The sequence below is a fragment of the Manis javanica genome, chromosome 3, assembly GCF_040802235.1.
Source record: "Manis javanica isolate MJ-LG chromosome 3, MJ_LKY, whole genome shotgun sequence".
Lineage (NCBI taxonomy): Eukaryota > Metazoa > Chordata > Mammalia > Pholidota > Manidae > Manis > Manis javanica.
The window spans coordinates 46,543,662-46,562,495 of record NC_133158.1 but is presented as its reverse complement, the minus strand read 5'-3'; the positions used below and the strand labels follow the sequence as shown (position 1 = coordinate 46,562,495).

At 39.1% G+C, this 18,834-nt stretch overlaps 1 protein-coding gene across 1 annotated transcript in view; it reads right to left on the bottom strand.

Moving 5' to 3' along the window:
* Window positions 1-13,359: 13,359 nt before the first annotated feature.
* The window catches only part of KCNJ6 (potassium inwardly rectifying channel subfamily J member 6), a 270,068-nt gene continuing 264,593 nt past the window's right edge, over window positions 13,360-18,834 (bottom strand). Inside the window, exon 4 of the mRNA XM_037014829.2 lies at window positions 13,360-13,693. Within this exon, the coding sequence (XP_036870724.1) occupies window positions 13,368-13,693 (326 nt within the window). The 3' untranslated portion in view covers window positions 13,360-13,367. The remainder of the gene's footprint in view (window positions 13,694-18,834) is intronic.

Here is an 18,834-nt window from a genome sequence, read left to right as displayed (position 1 = left end):
TGGTCCCAAGAACAATTGGGCTTTGTTTTGTTTTAATAGTTCCCACAGTTCCATGTGGTGGTAAGAATGAGAAGTCCCAGGGCAATAGAAACATGAATGTCTACAGACATGCAACCTCAAACCAGATTAAAACTTATCCTCAATTTCATAGATTCAGGATTAAAAAGACTATTGAAATTTACATACTGCTGTGGACTTTTGAACTAGTGAAGTTTCTGGAATAGTTTTCTTTCTATCATAGAAAATGTCTCACAAAACAACCTTATATTTTATTCGGCCATAGTAAATATTTCAGGCTCTACTGTTGTGCTATTTTGTTAAGAAAGGCAAATACAATGAATTACTTTTCAATTAATAGTAGAAAAGAATGCTATGGCTGAAATAAAGCAGTTGAATTAAAATGTTAATTTGGTTTCAGCTTTTTACTTCCCTAATTATGTTCTGCTTGGTTTAGTAATAAATTTTTCATTTTTGCCTGGGGTCCTAGATATATGTTTCAGGGAAGGCCAAGATGGATTCAGGTTAAAAGCAATTTTCCCATAGCCTGCTGGAGCTGGTCAAGCAGTTCATGGATAAGCTGGCAAGAAGGAGCCACACATTTATTTTCTGTCAAAGATGATAACCTCCCTTTGAGCGTTTTACTTCTGGAGGAGACTAAATGTTTTATCCTCATTTATCTAGAAGGCAACTAACTTACAATGCATCTATTTGCCACATGGTTTAGTGGCGGTATTGAAGAGGAGAGAAGGATGTATTTGGTAAGGGTATGCTGGAGACATGAGGATGTATGGTAGTGAAATTTCATTGCTGCCAGCAAAGGAATCATTGAAACTGTTAAAAACTGCTATCAAAAACAATGAAAAGACTTAAAGCTAAACCATCTGGGCCCATTTAGTTTAGGGATGGTGGAGACTGAAACCATGGTGGTGGAGACTGGACTTGATAATAGAATCATAGAAGCAAAACCTGTGGGATTCTAATGCTTGCTGAAGAAGACGAGGACACTAACAGCAGACACATTTTTCTGAGCCCACATGGAACACAAATAAATCACATTCTCAGACTCAAAACACACCTTAATGAACTTAAAAGAATAGAAATCATACAATGTCTGTTCTAGATCACAGTGGAATTAAACTAGAAAATAGAAAGAGAAAAGCAGATAGAAAAATCTCAAAATACTTGGAGATTCAACAACACTCTTAAATAACACCTAAGTCAAAGAAGAAATCTCAGGAGAATTAAAAAAACAATTTGAATTAAATGAAACTGAAAATACTAAAAAAGTACTTTGAATTAAATGAAACTGAAAATACAATGATCAAAATTTGTAGGATGCTGTGAAAGCAGTTCTCAGAGGGATTGGGAAGGAAGAAGTAAAACTGTCTTTGCAGATGACATAATTTTCTATGTAGAAAATCTGAAAGAAATCCACAAAAAAAACCCCTCTTGGAACTAATAAACCACTATAGCAAGGTTATAGGACACAAGGTTAATATACAAAAAGTCAATTGGTTTCTTAGATACCATTAATGAATAAGTGGAATTTGAAATTAAAAACACAATACCATTTACATTAGCACCCCCTAAAAAAGAAATATTTAGGTATAAATCTAACAAAATATGTACAAGCTTTAAATGAGGAAAATTACAAAACTCTGATGAAAGATATCAAAGATGAACTAAATGAATGGAGAGATATTCCATGTTCATGGACAGGAAGACTCAATATTTTCAAGATGTCAATCTTTACTAAATTGGCCTATAAATTCAATGTAATTCCAATAAAAATCCCAGCAAACTATTTTGTGGATATACAGATGGATTCTAACGTTTATATGGAGAAGCAAAAGACCCAGAATAGCCAATTCAATATTGAAGAAGAAGGACAAAACCAGAGGACTGACACTACCCGACTTCAAAGCTTACTATAAAATTACAGTAATCAAGACAGTGCGGTACTGGTGAGAGAATAGACAAATAGATCAATGGAACAGGACAGACAGCCAAGAAATATACCCCTATAAATAGAGTCAACTGCTCTTTGACAAATGAGCTGAGGCAATACAGTGGAGCAAATAGAGTCTTTGCAACAAGTGATGCTGGAAAAACCGAACATTCATGAGCCAAAAAAAAAAAGAATCTAGGCATGTACCTTATACCCTTAACAAAAATTAACTCAAAATGGGTAATAGATTAAGATGTAAAATGCAAACTATAAAACTCCTAGAAGACAACATTTGAGAAAAACTAGATGACCTTGGATATGGCCATGTCTTTTTAAACGCCAAAGGCATGATCCATGAAGGAAAGAAAGATAAACTGGTCTTCATTAAAATTAAGAATTTCTGCTCTTCAAAGGACACTGTCAACAGAGTGAGAAGACAAACCACAGACTAGAAGATATTTTCAAAAGACACATCTGGGAAAGAACTATTATCCAAAACATACAAAGAATTCTCAAAACTCAACAGTAAGAAAAGATACAATGTGATTTAAAAAATGGGCAGAGACCTGAAGAAATACCTTACCAAAGAAGAGATACAGATGACAAAATAAGCACATGAAAAGATGCTCCACATCATATGTCATCAGGGAAATGCAAATGAAAAGAATAATGAGATACCAGTGTACGCCTATTAGAATGGCCAAAAACCAAAACAAAGATGACTCTAAATGCCAACAAGGATATGGAACAACAGGAGCATTCATTCATCGTTGGTGGGAATGTAAAATGGTGCAGCCTTTTTGGAAGAGAGTTTGGCAGTTTCTTACAAAACTAGTCACAGTTTTGTCATACGATCTGGAATTCATGATCCATTATATTTACCCAAATGAATCAAAACTTAATGTCTACACAAAAACCTGCACACAAATGTTTAGAACAGCTTTATTCATCACTGCCAAAACTTCAAAACAACCAAAATATCCTTTAGTAAGTGAATAGATAAATAGTGTTCCATCTAGATAATGGAATATTATTCAACAGGAAAAAGAGATAAGGTATCTAGCCATAAAAAGACTTGGAGGAACCTTAAATATAAATTACTAAATGAAAGAAACTAATCAGAATAGGCTATATATTGTATGATTCCAACCACTTGGCTTTGTGGAAAAGGCAAAACTATGAGACAATAAAAGGTCAGTAGTTGCCAAGGGTTGTGGGGAGAGAGAGCAATGAATAGAACACAGAAGAGTTTTTGGGCATGAAGCTATTTTGTATGATACTACAATGGTGGATACATCTCAGTATGTATTTTACAATACTCAAAACTCACAGAATGTGCAATGCCAAGACTGAACCCTAATGTAAACTGCGGACTTTGGGTGATAATGATGAGCCCAATGTCAGTTTATCAAGTGTAACATAGGTATCACAATGGTGTGAGATGCTGATAATGGGGGAGGTTGTGTCTGGAGGGGACAGGGGGGTATATGAGAACTCTCTACACTTTCCACTCAATTTTGATGTGAACCTAAAACTGCTCTAAAAATAATTGATTAATTAGAAAAAGGAGAAAATGATTTCAGAGAAGTTCAGTGGTTTAATTCAAGACCACATGGCTTATCTCTAGTCAAACCAGGACCCAGAATCCTGGTCTTCTCAGACTGAATCCAGGTTTCCTGCAAAACAATGAAAAGAAAGACTACTTTATGATCCATTGACTGTAGATTCAGGGAAGTGTATGGTACAGTTTAGAAAGAATACCACAGTGATGGTGGGGGAAAATGGTTGTTATTCTCCAAGCTTTGGCTTTCTGGAAATTCATTTATGTGGACCAGCTCATACCCGATTGGAAAGGATAAATGTGTGTGTGTGTGTGTGTGTGTGTGTGTGTGTGTGTGTGTGTGCATCAGTGTATGTGTATTTGTGTATATGTATGCATGTGTGTATGTATGTATATGTGAATACATGTATGTATGTATGTATATGGGGAAAGGGTTGTTGCATTTATTAATGTGTTAGTTACAGAGGACTGAGAATATTACCTCTGTATTGTGTAGTGATCAGAGGAGTCATCTCTCTTTTAGAAAAGGAAAAAAAAAACTACATGAATATACAAATAGAGGAGAACCATGGCATTAACAGGCCACATGTCTTGTTGGTGCCTCTTGTAACAGAATTAGAGAAAAGATGGGAGTGAAGTCTTCCGGTGCAGTTGTTCAGGTTGTGGAAAGTTCCGCTTTATTCCCTAGTGCCCCCTGTGGACACAGCCAGCTAACCAGGTGAGCTGTAGACTTTGGGGTCTCATGTGGCCTGACTTGCTCAATGTGGGCATGACTCAGAGGTTGAAACACTAATACCCTGTCTTTGAAAGCAGGCCATCATCTTAAGCACCACCATGTCCAAAATTTCCCAGAGGTCAGTGTCCAGTGGGGTTTGCCTCAGAGTTGTTCCCGGTTAGCAGAGTTCATTCCTGTCTGGTTCACAGGGGGAGGCTGAATTTAACTCCGAGAGTTCAGTCCTGAATTCCACTTCACTTTTTAATGCCAATGAAAATGAGTCTATTCTCAGGTTCAAAGCAGATGGAAAATGGCAAGTTGACAGAGAAATAGTGTTCTGGGAGACTTTGCACCCTGGGGGTAAAAATAAACATCTCTGATTTGAAATCATGTTTTCTAAACCAATTTGTAAGTAAAATTTTTAGATTGCTTTTGTTTATATTTGGGTTTATTATTGAAAACTATTTAACTGTTTGATTTGGACCAGTCTTAATCTTTAGGCAGGGTTTATTTAATGATTAATAAAATGATAGCTCTTTGGACCTCTGTTACATCAGATTATGTGAATTTAGTTTTGGAATCTTTTTTTTTTAAAGGTGACTGTGATTTTGTGCGTGTGTGTGTGTGTGTGTGTGTGTGTGTGTGTGATGGAGATGTTGGCTTAAGGAATAGCTTTCTTAGGAGCAGTTTGGCTACCTACGTGCATGCCATCCTAGGAAGAAGGGATATTCAACACCTGGTGGGGTGAAGGAGTACTCATTTGCCTGGGCACTGCCCCGTGTCTCCTTAGCTTCCCCCAAGCCTCTCAGTAGGCGGGGCAGCCCTGGGACTTCAGCCCCTTGGGACCTCTGCCGGCTCCCCTTGGGGACTCCATGGAGAAGTGCATGCTCACAGGCTGCAGGCTGCCCTGGTTGCAGCCCTGCATGTCCTGGGTGACCAGGCCCCACAGGGGCCAGAGCACGGTCCGCAGACGGGGTGGGGAGGAAAGACCACTTTGCCGACATAGGCAGATGTCTGGGTAATCATTTCAGAATCCTGTACACGTGTGAGAAGCCACTTTTGTCTCTGTGTGGCTCTTCTTTGAGACATGGAGCCACTGGGGTGAATAAAGATGTCCAGGACCATCTTTGGCAAGCTTAGCCTGATCACATGCTGCAAAGGGTAAGAAGATTCCCCCAGAACAGTCAGCTCTCCCTTTGGCACAAGGCCTCTCTTAATACTCTGTTCAGTTGTTGACTGATGTCCTAATGCCCAATCAACGCTCAAGGCCTTTCAAGGCGTTTATGGGGCAGGAACAAAATATTCTGCCTTTTTGATCTCAGGTGGTCAGACTCTGAGCATATTACATGCTCAGTTAAACTGGGGATGGACAATTAAGCATAAGAGTTAAGACTAGCCCCAGTGATTGCTTCTTGGCTGCCGGTCAAGAATGGAATGAGGACTCAGAGGAAGGTGCCGGGAAAGACCAGTTTTGGTGGTAAGCAGAGGAAGGAACTCAGAAAGAGGAGCTGGGTAGAATGTTCGGGGAGATGACCTGCGATGATGTGGAGGCTGTGTGCGCACCTGGGGCAGCATAAGTCATGTGTTCAAGTGTTGTGGACCAGGGGAGTCCTTGCAAATAAAGGGATTTTTGACACGGCTGTTCTCATTTGGTGGCTGTCAGAGAAAGGGAGGGATGTGACATTTCTTGATCAAGTGGCATTGATACTGGTTTTTAGGTGGGTTCAAACTGGAAAAGTCTAGCTCTCCCTTTGGCACAAGGGATTGCCCCATAAGCCCATGAAGTTTGTGCTCACAGCATCATGATACCAAAAAGAGAATTTCTAGATGTTGAAGAATTAGATATGTAAAGGAAAAAGCACTGAGGTAGTCATCATGGGAAAATGGGTACTTTTTTGGACTTCCTTACTTATTCCACTTATGTGTTAGTATTTTTTTATTTTTACTTAGGTATGTGAGGACCACTCCTGTGCGTAGGGGATTCAAAAGGCCTTCAGCTCTTAAAGGGAGGGTTTTCATCCCTGATCCAGGTGGTCACTCTTTGGGGGTAAGGATGCCTGCCAAGATAAACTCAAAAGACACAGGGTCCCCAGTAGACATTTCTGTCAGGGGTCATTGTCTAGACGGGCAGGAACGAGACCTGGAGGGACAGGCCCACCCAGAAAGCCCACAGCAGGTGGGCATGGTCAAGGCTGAACCAAGGGAGGGTATTTCTCATACCCACACCCACATGCAGCCATACTAAGAGATGATGTCAGAATGGCACCTGCGGTGGCTGGATCTGAGGTCAGTGCCCCTTCTTCTACCCTAAGAATGCTGGCCAAGGAGGCAGAGTTTCTGTTCATGCACAGCTAATGGGAACCCAGCTTTCTGTGCTCCAGGTGACCCAGTTCTGATACTTGTGTTAGTGGGGTTAGATCCAGCACTATATACTCCATTAGGCATTCAGTCTGTACTGGGGTTTTAGAAGCCAAAGAGGTCTGAACTTAGACTCCTGGGATATCTTGCTCTTTTTGTGGATGTTTTATGATTTCTATCAGAATTTTAGAAATGATATTGGATTTCATGTTTATTTCACTAGTGTCTGTTGGTAGCAGATATTTACACTGCCTGAGAAAAACAGCCCTTCTAATTCTTATAAAGATTGGATGGTTGATATCACAGCATTTATGACTGTGTTAATACAATGGGTACAGAGTCTTAATCTTGAAATGGTCAATTATGCTTGGACAGTAGGAATATTTTGTTCTCTGAAGTTAAGATATGTTGCCTGTGTGGTCACAATTCTGGCTGAACACAGAGCATGTTAGGATTCAACTCTAGAGGGGTAGTGTCTAAAAATAACTTTATAAATACTATTTTCATTGACAGTGAATCTCCACCTCTTAATCATATTGACCACCTCAACAAGTTATTCTTGCATGTCTTAATTGTGTCCTCATTTCCCCAGGACTTTCCTATTTGAATTAGGAAGCTTTCTTTTACCAAGGCAATGAGGCCAAGTAAAAGTTTGACTCCTTTTACATTTATTTAAGTTTTTTGGTATTGAAATTTGAGCTTTCTTTTTTCCCCCTACTTAGTTATTATCCTGTTCCATGCAGTTGCAGAGTTGCAAGCTCTCTGCATGATTTATATTGAGGATACCATTACTACCTAGTTTCAGATACAGGGCCAAATCTATCTCAATATCCCTCATTTATCTATCAGCAATACAATGTCAAAATAGTTTGTTAAAAAATTCTTTTCTTTCCCACCTTATTTCCAGGAAAGCACTCATAAAATAGCAATTTATTTTTCAATAGAACTGAAGAGATAAAGAACCTAGCTTGGCTGTCCTATGTCTGGCTTTGGAAATGCTTCCTTAGAACACAAGTGAGTTCATCTTAGTGATACTAAAGAATGTCATTTAATATTGACTTATCTCAAAACCCCACTGTCTGGATTTCTTTCATCCAATATTATTCTAATTACCAATCTTTATCTTTAGACTCAGAATGGTGGCAAACAGCCCCCAAAACCCTCCTCTTTTTCTGTGAGCTCTTTACAAAGAACCTCTTGGTTTTCCAAGAGAAGCATTTAGTTCTCTACTTGCATGTTATGCTTTTAACCTAGTGGCGAGAGAGAATCAGAACTACTACAATTAAATGCAAGCAGTAGTTCAAGGTTTATCTTGATCGCATTGATTGATTGTAGGCTAGAGAAAACTAGCAAGGAAACAGACACAGTTCAACAGTCTAGTCAGTTCTCCTCCAAGAAAGCATAAGAAAGAAGGCCTGCGAGGGACTGGAAGCTGGGTCGGTGTGCAGAAACCCCTGCAAATCTAATTCACCCCACGGAGCAAAGACTCATGTCCCAACTATCTATGTACTTAAATGCCTAAGGATACCAGTGAAGCAATGTCTCAGCTGCTGGACTAGGGATTCCTATTTCTTTTTTGTTCATTAACGAGTAGTTTTACCATGTCACTTTCTGAGTTGGCCACTGAATATTGGATGGCTGTTGATTTATTACCCTGAAGGAATGGTTTTAAAAAGGAAGAAGTCTTTCTTTGAGACCCAACTAATTTCTTTGAGATCTGTTTGGGCTTTCAAAATTCCTTGAAGCTGTTGTCCCTCTTACCAAAAAAGTGTGGTATTTCTTCTTCAAACAGACCTATGAGTGACTGCAGTAGATTTTATACTGGAAAAGAATGTCATTGTTCTAAGTTTCCCAGGAATCTCTTAATAGTACAGTACAGTACTTAATAATTAATAGTACTAATGGTATTTAATGGTATGTCATGGTGGTTGGCAAACTTTTCCTGTAAGGGGCCAGATAGTGATATTTTAGTCTTCTGTTCATAAGATCTCTGCCTTAATTACTCATCTCTGCTAGTATAGCATGAAGGCAGTCATGGGCAACAGAAATGAATGGGTGTGGCTGTGTTCCAATAAAGCTTTATTTATGGACACTGTCATTTGAATTTCATATAATTTTCATGTCATAAAATGTTCTTCTTTTGTTTTTTACCCCCAACCACTTAAAAATGTAAAAATCGTTCTTTGCTTGCAAGTGATGCAAAAAGAGTGTGTGAACAGATTTGGTTTCCTGCCACTTGTCTGTAGTAGAAAATATTCATGGCTTATTGGCATCTGGATTTGAAATCAAGATCTATGATTTTTGGGCCTTATAACCTTGGAGAATTTACTCAGTTTGCCCAAACCCTAGTTTTCCTTCTATAAAATGTAAATTATAATACTCAAGCTGTGATGGTGGATTAGAATTAAATGACATAGGGTGCTCCGAATGCTTCAAACACTACACAATGTAGGGTACAATGCTTTTTCATTATTATTGTGTTATGTATTGATATTGTGCTTTGTCAAGATCTCTCAGTAGCCTGACAGAGTTTTGACTTCTGTAAGACACTGCATGAGAAGCTCTCCAAGACATTAGGGCAGAAATATTAAGAAGTATGTTTTACTCCACTTTAAATTAAAGGATAACATTTTCTTAAATGCAGGTTGGCCATAAGGTCTAGAAACAAGATAACATATTTTACTACATTGTAATGCAATATTAATGAATCATCTATTATATATGCTGCCTATGTTTTTTGACTTTCTAGCGATTATGAAAGGATATCATGGAACGTAGTGTCTGCAATATATGTAAGGCATTTAATTTTCAACTACCCATTTGATTCTTCTGCACCACATAGATTATCACCCAAGTCAAGGAAAGAATGACAACTAGTCAGACTATTGGTAAGCTGTCTTGGAAGTGACTATTAATATTAAAAAAAAAATCTTGAATCACTCAGTTAATCAAATGTTTTCACATTATTTTGGTGAGTTAAGGTATTATTCTAATGGCATTTTTTAAGAGTTTCTTTCCCTGTCTAAGTTCATACCTGTATGAACTGTTAATGAACATCCAAAAGATATTGGCTTAAATCTAAATAAAAACAAAGGGGAAAAGGTGAAAACCTGAAATGTAAGAAAATGTAGGAAGAGAAAACATAAGGATGTTGCTCTGGAGACTTCAAAATTTAGGCTTTTAAATGAACCAATAAATACATTTTAAATCAGAGTACAATGAAAAACAGACATTTCAGAACACCCTAGTTTGGTTAAACCCACAAGAGAAAATTGTGCTTAGGAAACAGGTTGACAGTTTTAGAGACAGTAGCTGGGTTTCTGTGAGGCAACAAAAGATACTGAACTAAATCAACGGACCTGGTACTGTAGAAGTAGGGAAAGCGCGATAGAGAGGGGCAGGTGGAGGAGAGGAGTAGGGGAAGAAGGAATTCCTTCTCGGGGACATGGAGTGGCTCTATGTTGGATCAATAGGCTGGAATGCCGTATTTTGAAGGAATGGAAAAACAATGACCTGACATTACAGTGATGGCAAACGTGTTAATACAAAAGCAAATAGTTCCCCCATGGGGCAGCTATAAACATAAACAATTGTATTTGTGACATAAAGTTGACTTACAAGTGAGTAGGTACTCTTCCAGTTGGAAAGCACATTGGGGTGGGTAGAAGTGAGAATCTGAGGGTCTCAGAAGCCCTTGGGAAGGTCAAGCTTCCTGCTGAATCTGCCCTTTTTTCCAGATTGGGATCAGCTATGGCAAACCATAACCCTTTAGTTCATAGTTCATATTTGACTAATGGATCACCCCATGCTTTTAAGGAAAAGTGACTCAAATACACCAACCAGGCAGACTGAAATGTCAAGTTGAGAGTATTCCCCATTAGCTATGGGTATTGTTGCACTACAATAGGCTTCTTTATTTTCACAGCACTTGATTTGCTGAAAAAGTGAACGGGGACTGCATATGGAGCAATTAGAATGGGTAGAAATTGTGGGGTCGTCTCTGTTGAACTGCCTTAATGAAAAACACCATTCAATACTTGCTGCTTAGAAAATTCAGTCTTAATGAGTTTCTTTCAGTTCCAAATTTAACAGCTGACACAAAATACACTGTTAAACTGTGTTATCAATAATTGTAGAAAAATAGACATGTTTGATAGGGACATTCTAGTAAAAGGTTTTTCTGGAGCAACTTCGTTTAAAGATTCAGAGGCTCACATTACAAAATGAGATTTGGTTCATGTTCTGTCTCCAGCTACACTGACACCAAAGACAGTGAGAACAGGGAGAGACTTCACACCCTGTGCCCGTCACATGTGCAGAACTGACTCGCGTGGGTGACCCAACAGTTGTTAAGGCTCTTGGTTCACTTGTGCTAAAGGGCCCAGCTCTGCTCTTCCCACCAAACAACAGGGTGTGCCATTCTTTAAACCCAGTTAACAATTAAAAAGGCCCATTGAGTCTTCAAGAGCTGCAGTAGCAGACTTTCTGCAGCCCCTGCTTCATCTTGCTTTGTGCTCCCCTGCCTTGCTGCAGCAGGGTTAGCAGCCTCAAACCAATGGCCCTTCATAAGGCTACAGCAAGGGAAGGCCATAGTAACCCCTCCACAGCCTGGCAGGAAATGAAGGGGGCTCCCTCCTACTCCCCAGGTACAACCTCCTCCTTAGAGTGTGTGGAATGAATAAAGGATTCAACAGATATTCAATGCAAAAAATGAAATACTGGCAAACAGGAAAGGGCTGTGGCCAACAGTTTTGTTTTCCATAAGGTTAGTGCTAAGAAGCAGTCGTCTTGATGCAAGGTCTTGGAAATGGGAGAAGAGAGACCCCCATGTTAAACTGAGGGGCCACTCTCCTTACCTCTGGGGCATGCTTTTGAATAGACAAAGTGCCCAAACTACAGGAAAAGCCATTGTGCTCTGGTCAGGGAAGGCAAGGGCGACAGGGAGGGGCAGCTAGTTTGGGCTCTTCAGTCCCCGTGGTGTGAAGCCTCAAACAGCGCAGCTGTAGGAGCTGGAAATGAACTTGAATACAGTCAGTGAATATTTATGATGGCAACTGTGTTAGGGAGCAAACAGTTTAAAATTATGATATTAACATGAAAGATCTGTTACAGTGCAAAATCTCCACCTGCCCTTGAGGTTTTTTTCTAAGATTCTCTTCCTTTTTTAATATTTTCATTTGAAACTTTTTTCATTTTGAAATTTAGATTTTTGGTATAAAATTCTTTCCTTCCTTCCTTCTCTTCTCCCTTTCTTTCTTTTTCTTTTCTTTTCCTTTCTTCATTTATCTTTGCAGATAGTCAGATGAGTTAGGCTGCAGTTTTTGTTTGTGTTTTTTTGATTGGGAGACACTTTGGACTTGACTTTGATCGTATGGCATATTCTAGAGAGAATTTTTTAGATAGTTACCAAGGTTGTTGATCTAATCTTTGAATATTGAACTCTGGTCATTCTATAATAATAAAAGAAAAATAATAACAAATATCAATCCAAGAAATGCTGATGGATAAGCCCCCAGGGACAAGAGGAGTGCTGGATGGAGTCAAAGTGTGTGAGGTCAATGATTACAGTATGTCACCCACTGCTTGCCTTCATGAATTACACGGCTTAGACTCAAACCATCTACTGCTTACTTACCATGTGTTATTTTGAATAGTCTGTAGTTTTTCATGATTACACAGTGAACAGCTGGAGCATCGGTAGTTTAGCAGAAATTTTCCGAACTATTGTACTACAGAGGGAGAACACTCACGTACAAAGCATAGACACACTATTGGTGACACGTCAGAGGGTGTCCTCTTCCTGGAATTCTCCCCAGGCTAGTCAGTGAGGTTCTTTTTATCTTAAAAAAAGAGACCTCAGTTTTGTAAACATTTCACAGTATATCAGCAGATTGGTGGTGGTTTTTGTCATCTGCTGGACCTCCCAACTTCCCCCAGACCTATGGCTTATTAGATTTAATGAAAGGATAAACAAGGGAACAGTGACGTACCCAAATGGCTGCCAGTCTGGGACATGGAACAAAGGCCATGCACTAAAGGGACAGTGTCAAAGGGACTAAAAATTTCAGAAAACAAAGACATCAGAGCAGAAATGCTTACTGTATGTTGGGAATCCCTTTTTTTGCATCTTATTTCTAAAGTTATATATCTAAACTTACATTAATTTTACATCTATGTACATTATTTAGAAGTTGTGTTCTATAGTACTTTTGTACATGCTGGGTTTTATTATTAACTGCAAAAAGAAAATAGTTACATAAGGCATATATATGTACAGTGTTTTGTCTTTACCTCACCTGGGTCCTAAAACTGCAATGCCCACATAGGACAAGCACCTTGCCTTGTAGATGGAATTTATTGGCATCTATAAAATTAAGGGCTATACTCTATGTCTCACCACATGAGTAAATAGGCACCAGAGACCTAAATTGTCATTTCCCAGGTAAAATCTCTGACACATTCTTTTGAGTGATCTGGTATTGTACAACACATGCAGGTAAGTAGTTTAAATCCCCAGGAGTTGGATGTGTGGTGTTTAGGGAGGAGAGCAGACTTGGGCCCCAAATGAGGGCGCATTGCACCTTGATCAGATCTGTGTCTACCTTGTCAATCTGGGTAACTGAGAGAGGGCAGGTAGATATTTTACACCTTGAAGATTTGTTTTCTAGTGATGCCAAAATTAAATGTAAGTTAAGAACAAAGCAAGAGAGACAGAAAAGAAAAAGAATGAGAGACAAGGAAGGGTTGTGTGGGGGGAGAGGAGAAGGAGTCGCCCAGCTAGGGGGCTAAACTTTGGATTCGTTCTCTAGGTTTGCCACGTCACCGTTCCGTTCCGTCTGCTCCTCCTGGTTCTTTTCTTCATCTTCGGTCTCCAGTTCTGCATGTTGGTTGAGTTTGCTGGATACAGACCAACTGAGGGGCAGCTCTGCCCTGCTAGCTAGCTCAGCCAGCTCTTTGGCACTGAGAGAGGGGGTGCTGGTCTCATAGGTCTCGTGGAAGCTGTTGTAGTCGACTTCATAGAACCCATCCTCCAATGTCAGGACAGGGGTGAACCGATGACCCCACAGGATCTCACTGGTGATGTAGGAGCTTCTCGCTTGGCATGTCATCCCTGCAGAGAGGAGAATGGAAGCTTTAGCACGTGCAAGTGTGGACTTTACACTGTCAAGGGGCTCAGGGAGCAGGGCAGGGTCTCGCGCACAGCTAGCTGTTCAGGTTGTGGCCTGCGTAGGGCACACAGCTCTGGAGGTGTCTTTCATGTTGTGGACACATGCTGACAATGCACAAAGCATGAGGCGGAGATTCCAGGCCTCCACTCCCAGTGGAGGAGTCAGGCCACACTTGTCCATAAGGTCATGTAAACACACAGAAAAGCACACGTGCACAGGCACACAGGTGCACACACCTGTGGTTGCTCCTTGTCCAGTTTTTGCTCCAGGAGAACCCTGAGATCATGACTCTGGCATCCCACTGCTTCTAGAGGCTTTGCCTGAGTCCTCCTGGGACTTCAGCCCTCTGGCCACAGCCTGAAAATGAAGTTTGTATTATGGAACTACACCTAAGATACCTTTAGCTGGAGGCCATAGATTAGTGTTACCTGCCTGCCACCATGCTGTACAGGCCATGGCTGTGGCCCCCAAATAAGATGGGAAGGGATGCCTACCTGAGTGCCACACTTCCCCCAGGCCATGGGGATAGTTGTTCAGACTGTGCAGTGATGTAATATTTTAAAGGTTTTTTTTCCCTTCTTTTTAAGATAAGAAGACTTTCCTTAATTTGTACAAAAATGCCATGTGAGCTTCAGGGAACCCAGGTGTCATGAGTAGATTTTTTTAAGATGTGAAATGACAGAAGGAGGGAGACTCCACCCATCTCCTTAGAAAAGAAAACTAGGAAGCAGGCTTGGTACAAAATGTGGGAAATGGCATTGGTGCATTTTTTTTTTGAGGTCAAAGGGTTCTCTTAAGAAACTTCTCAGGACATGGAAACATTCCTTCAGTGCTGACTTCTCCATTAGCTGGGTTGGTCCAGGGCCTATGGCCCATAAATCTTTTAGAGACCCATGAAAATTTTAAATTTCTTTTAAAATAAGAAGAAAATGAAATTTATTCATCTTTATACTACTATAGTTGTAAAATATAATATAATTAAAATTTTTTTTGACAGAATAAGGGGCTGACAAAGGTAAAACTACTTGGGACTCAAGAAAGTAAGACTGTGGCCCTATGTTCATTCATTCAGGGAAGCAGCCAGTTAGTCAGTATGTCATTCATGAGAACAGCTAATAAGGCACACCAAGCAACTGCTTTGTTCTGGTGGAGTAGGGAAAAGAGGACACATGGGTGTTTACACATACATGTTCAGAGCTACAAAATGTTCTCAGGACATTGCACTTACTCCTTGTGGCTAGAAGAAGAAACTGGGGTATCAGGGACTTAAGTGATTGACTTAAATTAGCTGTCAGGGTCTGAGACAGCACAGCTTTCTCTCCAGCCCAAAGTCTTTCTTCTTAATACCAAAACTGAATGCTACTCTTTTCCAATGTTTCCCTGGTGGGCCCACAAAAGTGCTACCTTTTAGCTCTAAAATAACTATTCCTGGGATTCTAGGTATTGAAAGGAGAAGAGCAACATTGCCTTGCTTTTTTTCCTCAAACAGTGTTTGTATTCTGAGGTACCAACTCATTATTTGTGCTTGGGAGGGATGGGGGGAGGTAGTTGATGGCAGGTACATATGGGCTCAGAATGAGCTACAAATAGGAAGTCAAAGGGAAAAGGTGATAAAATAATTTTATAACTTTTTTTCATAAAGGAAGTGCATATTTATTGTAAAGTGACTACAAAACAGAAAAGGGCAAATAAAGTAAAATCTACCCAAGCTTTCATTTCTAGATGTATAATTAACAAATAGAACTAGAAATAAAAAATAAAATTCTTAAAATTAGAATTTAAATGGATATTTAACATCAGATTGGAACTGGCTAAAGAGAGAATCAGAAACTTGAGCTATAGGTTTGAAGAAACAACATAGGATGCAGCCAAGAGGAGGTCAGCAGGAATGGTGGAAAAAAGAGTTACGAAAACCCTTTCCTCCATAAAAGAAGTGAGGACAATTGCAAAAATTGACAAAACAAACTCTTTCAGAACTCTATAAATGAACTCCAGGAGTGTTTACTCAAGAAAAATGGCTGAATATCAATAAGAACCCTGAGCTTTGTGGTGTTTTAACTCTCTACTGCTACCCCTACTTAGCTTCATGGTAGCCTTGAAAATTGAGAGCCTGCAATCATGGTAAAAATTAGTAGTCTAGCAACCATTGGAGGGGTTATAACAGGGTTGGAGTTCTTTCAACGTCCCATTCTCAGATTGTCATTATTTGATATGTCTGACAGTACCCTGGAAAACTCCATTTGGAAGGCTTATCTTTGACCTGTCAGAGAGCTCACTCAAAGCAAATAGTGTCTTCCTTGGGTGACTTGTCAGAAACAATCAGTGGCAACTGTTTAATATTGCAGCTGCTTGGGGCAGGGGTAACAGTTGGAGATAACAATAAGCTAACCAAAAAACAAAAGAAAAAGCTGGACAAAAATGTCCACAGGGAACTTTGAAAAACTCTGACATATTTCAGAGATTCTAGAAGAACACATGTATGTTTAGGGCTGTGCACATGTCCAGGAAAGATCTGAGAAGGCCCTGAGCTCTCACCTCTGGTTGACCTTGAGGCTCTGAGCAAGCAGGAAGTAAAGGTTAAGGCACAGTTGCCTGAGTATTGAAGGCATTGCCCCACTATGATCACAGGACCCTTTGACAAAGACCATGAGAATTATTGGCTCCAAGCATTTAAGAAAATTTTTGGCCAATCATTAGCCGATTACTAAGCTAACTGAGTAGAGACTTCAGGGATTATACACAAAAAATATTCAGACCTTACAGAATCTCAGGAAAGTCACCAAACAAGCAAATAGCAACAAGAAAAAAACCCTGAAAAGGAGGAAGAATCTGATTTTCAAGGTTGCCACATTATACTAAGATGTCAGTTTTCAATAGAGATTTATGAGACATGCAAAAAAACAAGAAAATATGGATCATACATAAGAAGAAAAGTAGTCAATGGAAACTGTCCCAGAAGAAGCCCAGACATTGGACTCACTAGACAAAGACTTTAAATCCACTATTGTAAATATGTTCAAAGAACTAAAGGACATTATGATAATGTCTCACCAAATAAGAGAAAATAGAGAATATTAACAAATAAATATAAATATATATATAAAAAAACAAATATAAATTCTGAAGTTGAAATGTACAAGAAATGAAAGAAATTCAACAGTAGACTGGGACTCAACAGTAGATGTGAGTGGGCAAAAGAATCAATAAGCTTGAAGACAGGTGAATTGAGATGATCTCATCTGAGGAGCAGAAAGAGAATAGAATGAAGAAAAATGAGCCGCGCCTTGGAAACCTGTGGGACAGCATCAAGCATACCATCTCATGCATAATGGAACTCCCAGAAGGAGAGTAGAGAAAGAAAGGGGTGGAAGGAATATTTGAAGACATAATGGCCAAAAAGTTCCTAAATTTAATGGAAACTATTAATCTACACACTCAAGAAGCTTGATAAATTCCAAGTAAGATTAACTCAAAGAGATTCATACTTAGACAAATCATAATCAAACTGTTGAAACACAATGATGAAGAGAGACTCTAGAGCAGCAAGAGACGACCAAGTTGTCACATATGAGTGATCCTCAAAAATATTAACAACTGATTTCTCAGTAGAAACCATAGCAGGCAGAGGCAATGAGATGACATATTCAAAGCATGGAAATAAAACTCACTACCAAGAATTGCAGCAAATTTATCCTTCATAAGTGAAGAAGTTAAGACATTCCAAGATAAAAACTGAGAGGATTCATTTCTAGCGTATTTGCTGTAGAGGAAGTACTAGAGAGTCCTTCAGGCTGAAATGAAAGGACATTAGATCATAACTCAAATCTAGAAACAAAGGGCATTGGTAAAGGTAACTACATAGATAAATATGAACGTTTTTCTCCAGAATAATTTTATGGTTATTCCATTTTAATTATACTATCCCATTATATGGATATACCATGGTCTTTTTATTAATTTAAACAAAGTGATTCAAATATATGTGGTGTGGTTATATGTTGATAATAAGTGTTAATAATATTGGCTTGGTTTGTGGAAGTTGTTCTTGTATTCTGTTATGGGATGAATTGTTCCCCTCAAAATTCATATATTGATGTCCTAACTCCAGTATTTCAGAATATGACTGTTTTTGGAGATAGGGTTTTGAAAGACAATTAAGTTAAAATGAGGTCATTATGGTAGATCCTAATCCAGAATGATTGCTGTTTATATAAGAAGAGGAGATCAGGACACAGACACACACAGAAGAAAAACTCAGAGGATACAGGGTGAAACTGGCCATCAAGAAGCCAAGGAGAAAGGCCTCAGGGGGAATCAACCCCGTCAGACCTTGATCTTGGACATGTATTCTGGACAGCCTCCAGAATTATGGTAATACATTTCAGTTGTTTAAGCCTCCTAGTCTTTGGAAATTTGTTATGGCAGCCCTAAAAAATAAATACACTTCCTAAATTCCAAAGAGATAATAAAATATCTTTCTATGGTACCATTTTAAGAGGATTTAAAAATTTTATTTAACAAAAAAATGAAGTAAGATTTAAATAAGTGCTCATGGATACTTTCTCAATTTTTATTATTCTTTTGGTGTCATAACTCATTTTAAAAGGGATAGAAAAGACTATTAATGTCTTTGTCTGTTAGTACAATATTAAAAAGCATTCCTAGTATAAATAGATAATTTTCACTTTCTTCAGAAAGATTATCTTACATATTAACATCGGTCTCAGTCCATTCTTTAAAAATGTGATTTTTACTGAATTTGAAAAAGTAACAAAATAAAACCAACTGGGTTAACATCAGAGGACACATCTGCCAAGATTATATCAGTGCATATGTGTACTGTGTTTGTTTTCCATATCAGAAAGATTGTCGTAGAGTCCCCCTGCAGTACATTTTTTAGTGGGTAAAGCAGTCTCTGGAAAAAAAGATGTTTCTTTTGGTTAGAAGCAAAACATGAAAAATCTGATCTCCACGTTCTGGTCACACTCTGTTCTCTGTGTGTGCTGACTGTCTTGCCACTTGCATTTGTACTTATATGCCTGTGTTCATACTATTTGCTTTACCCTGGGTTCCCTCCCCCCCA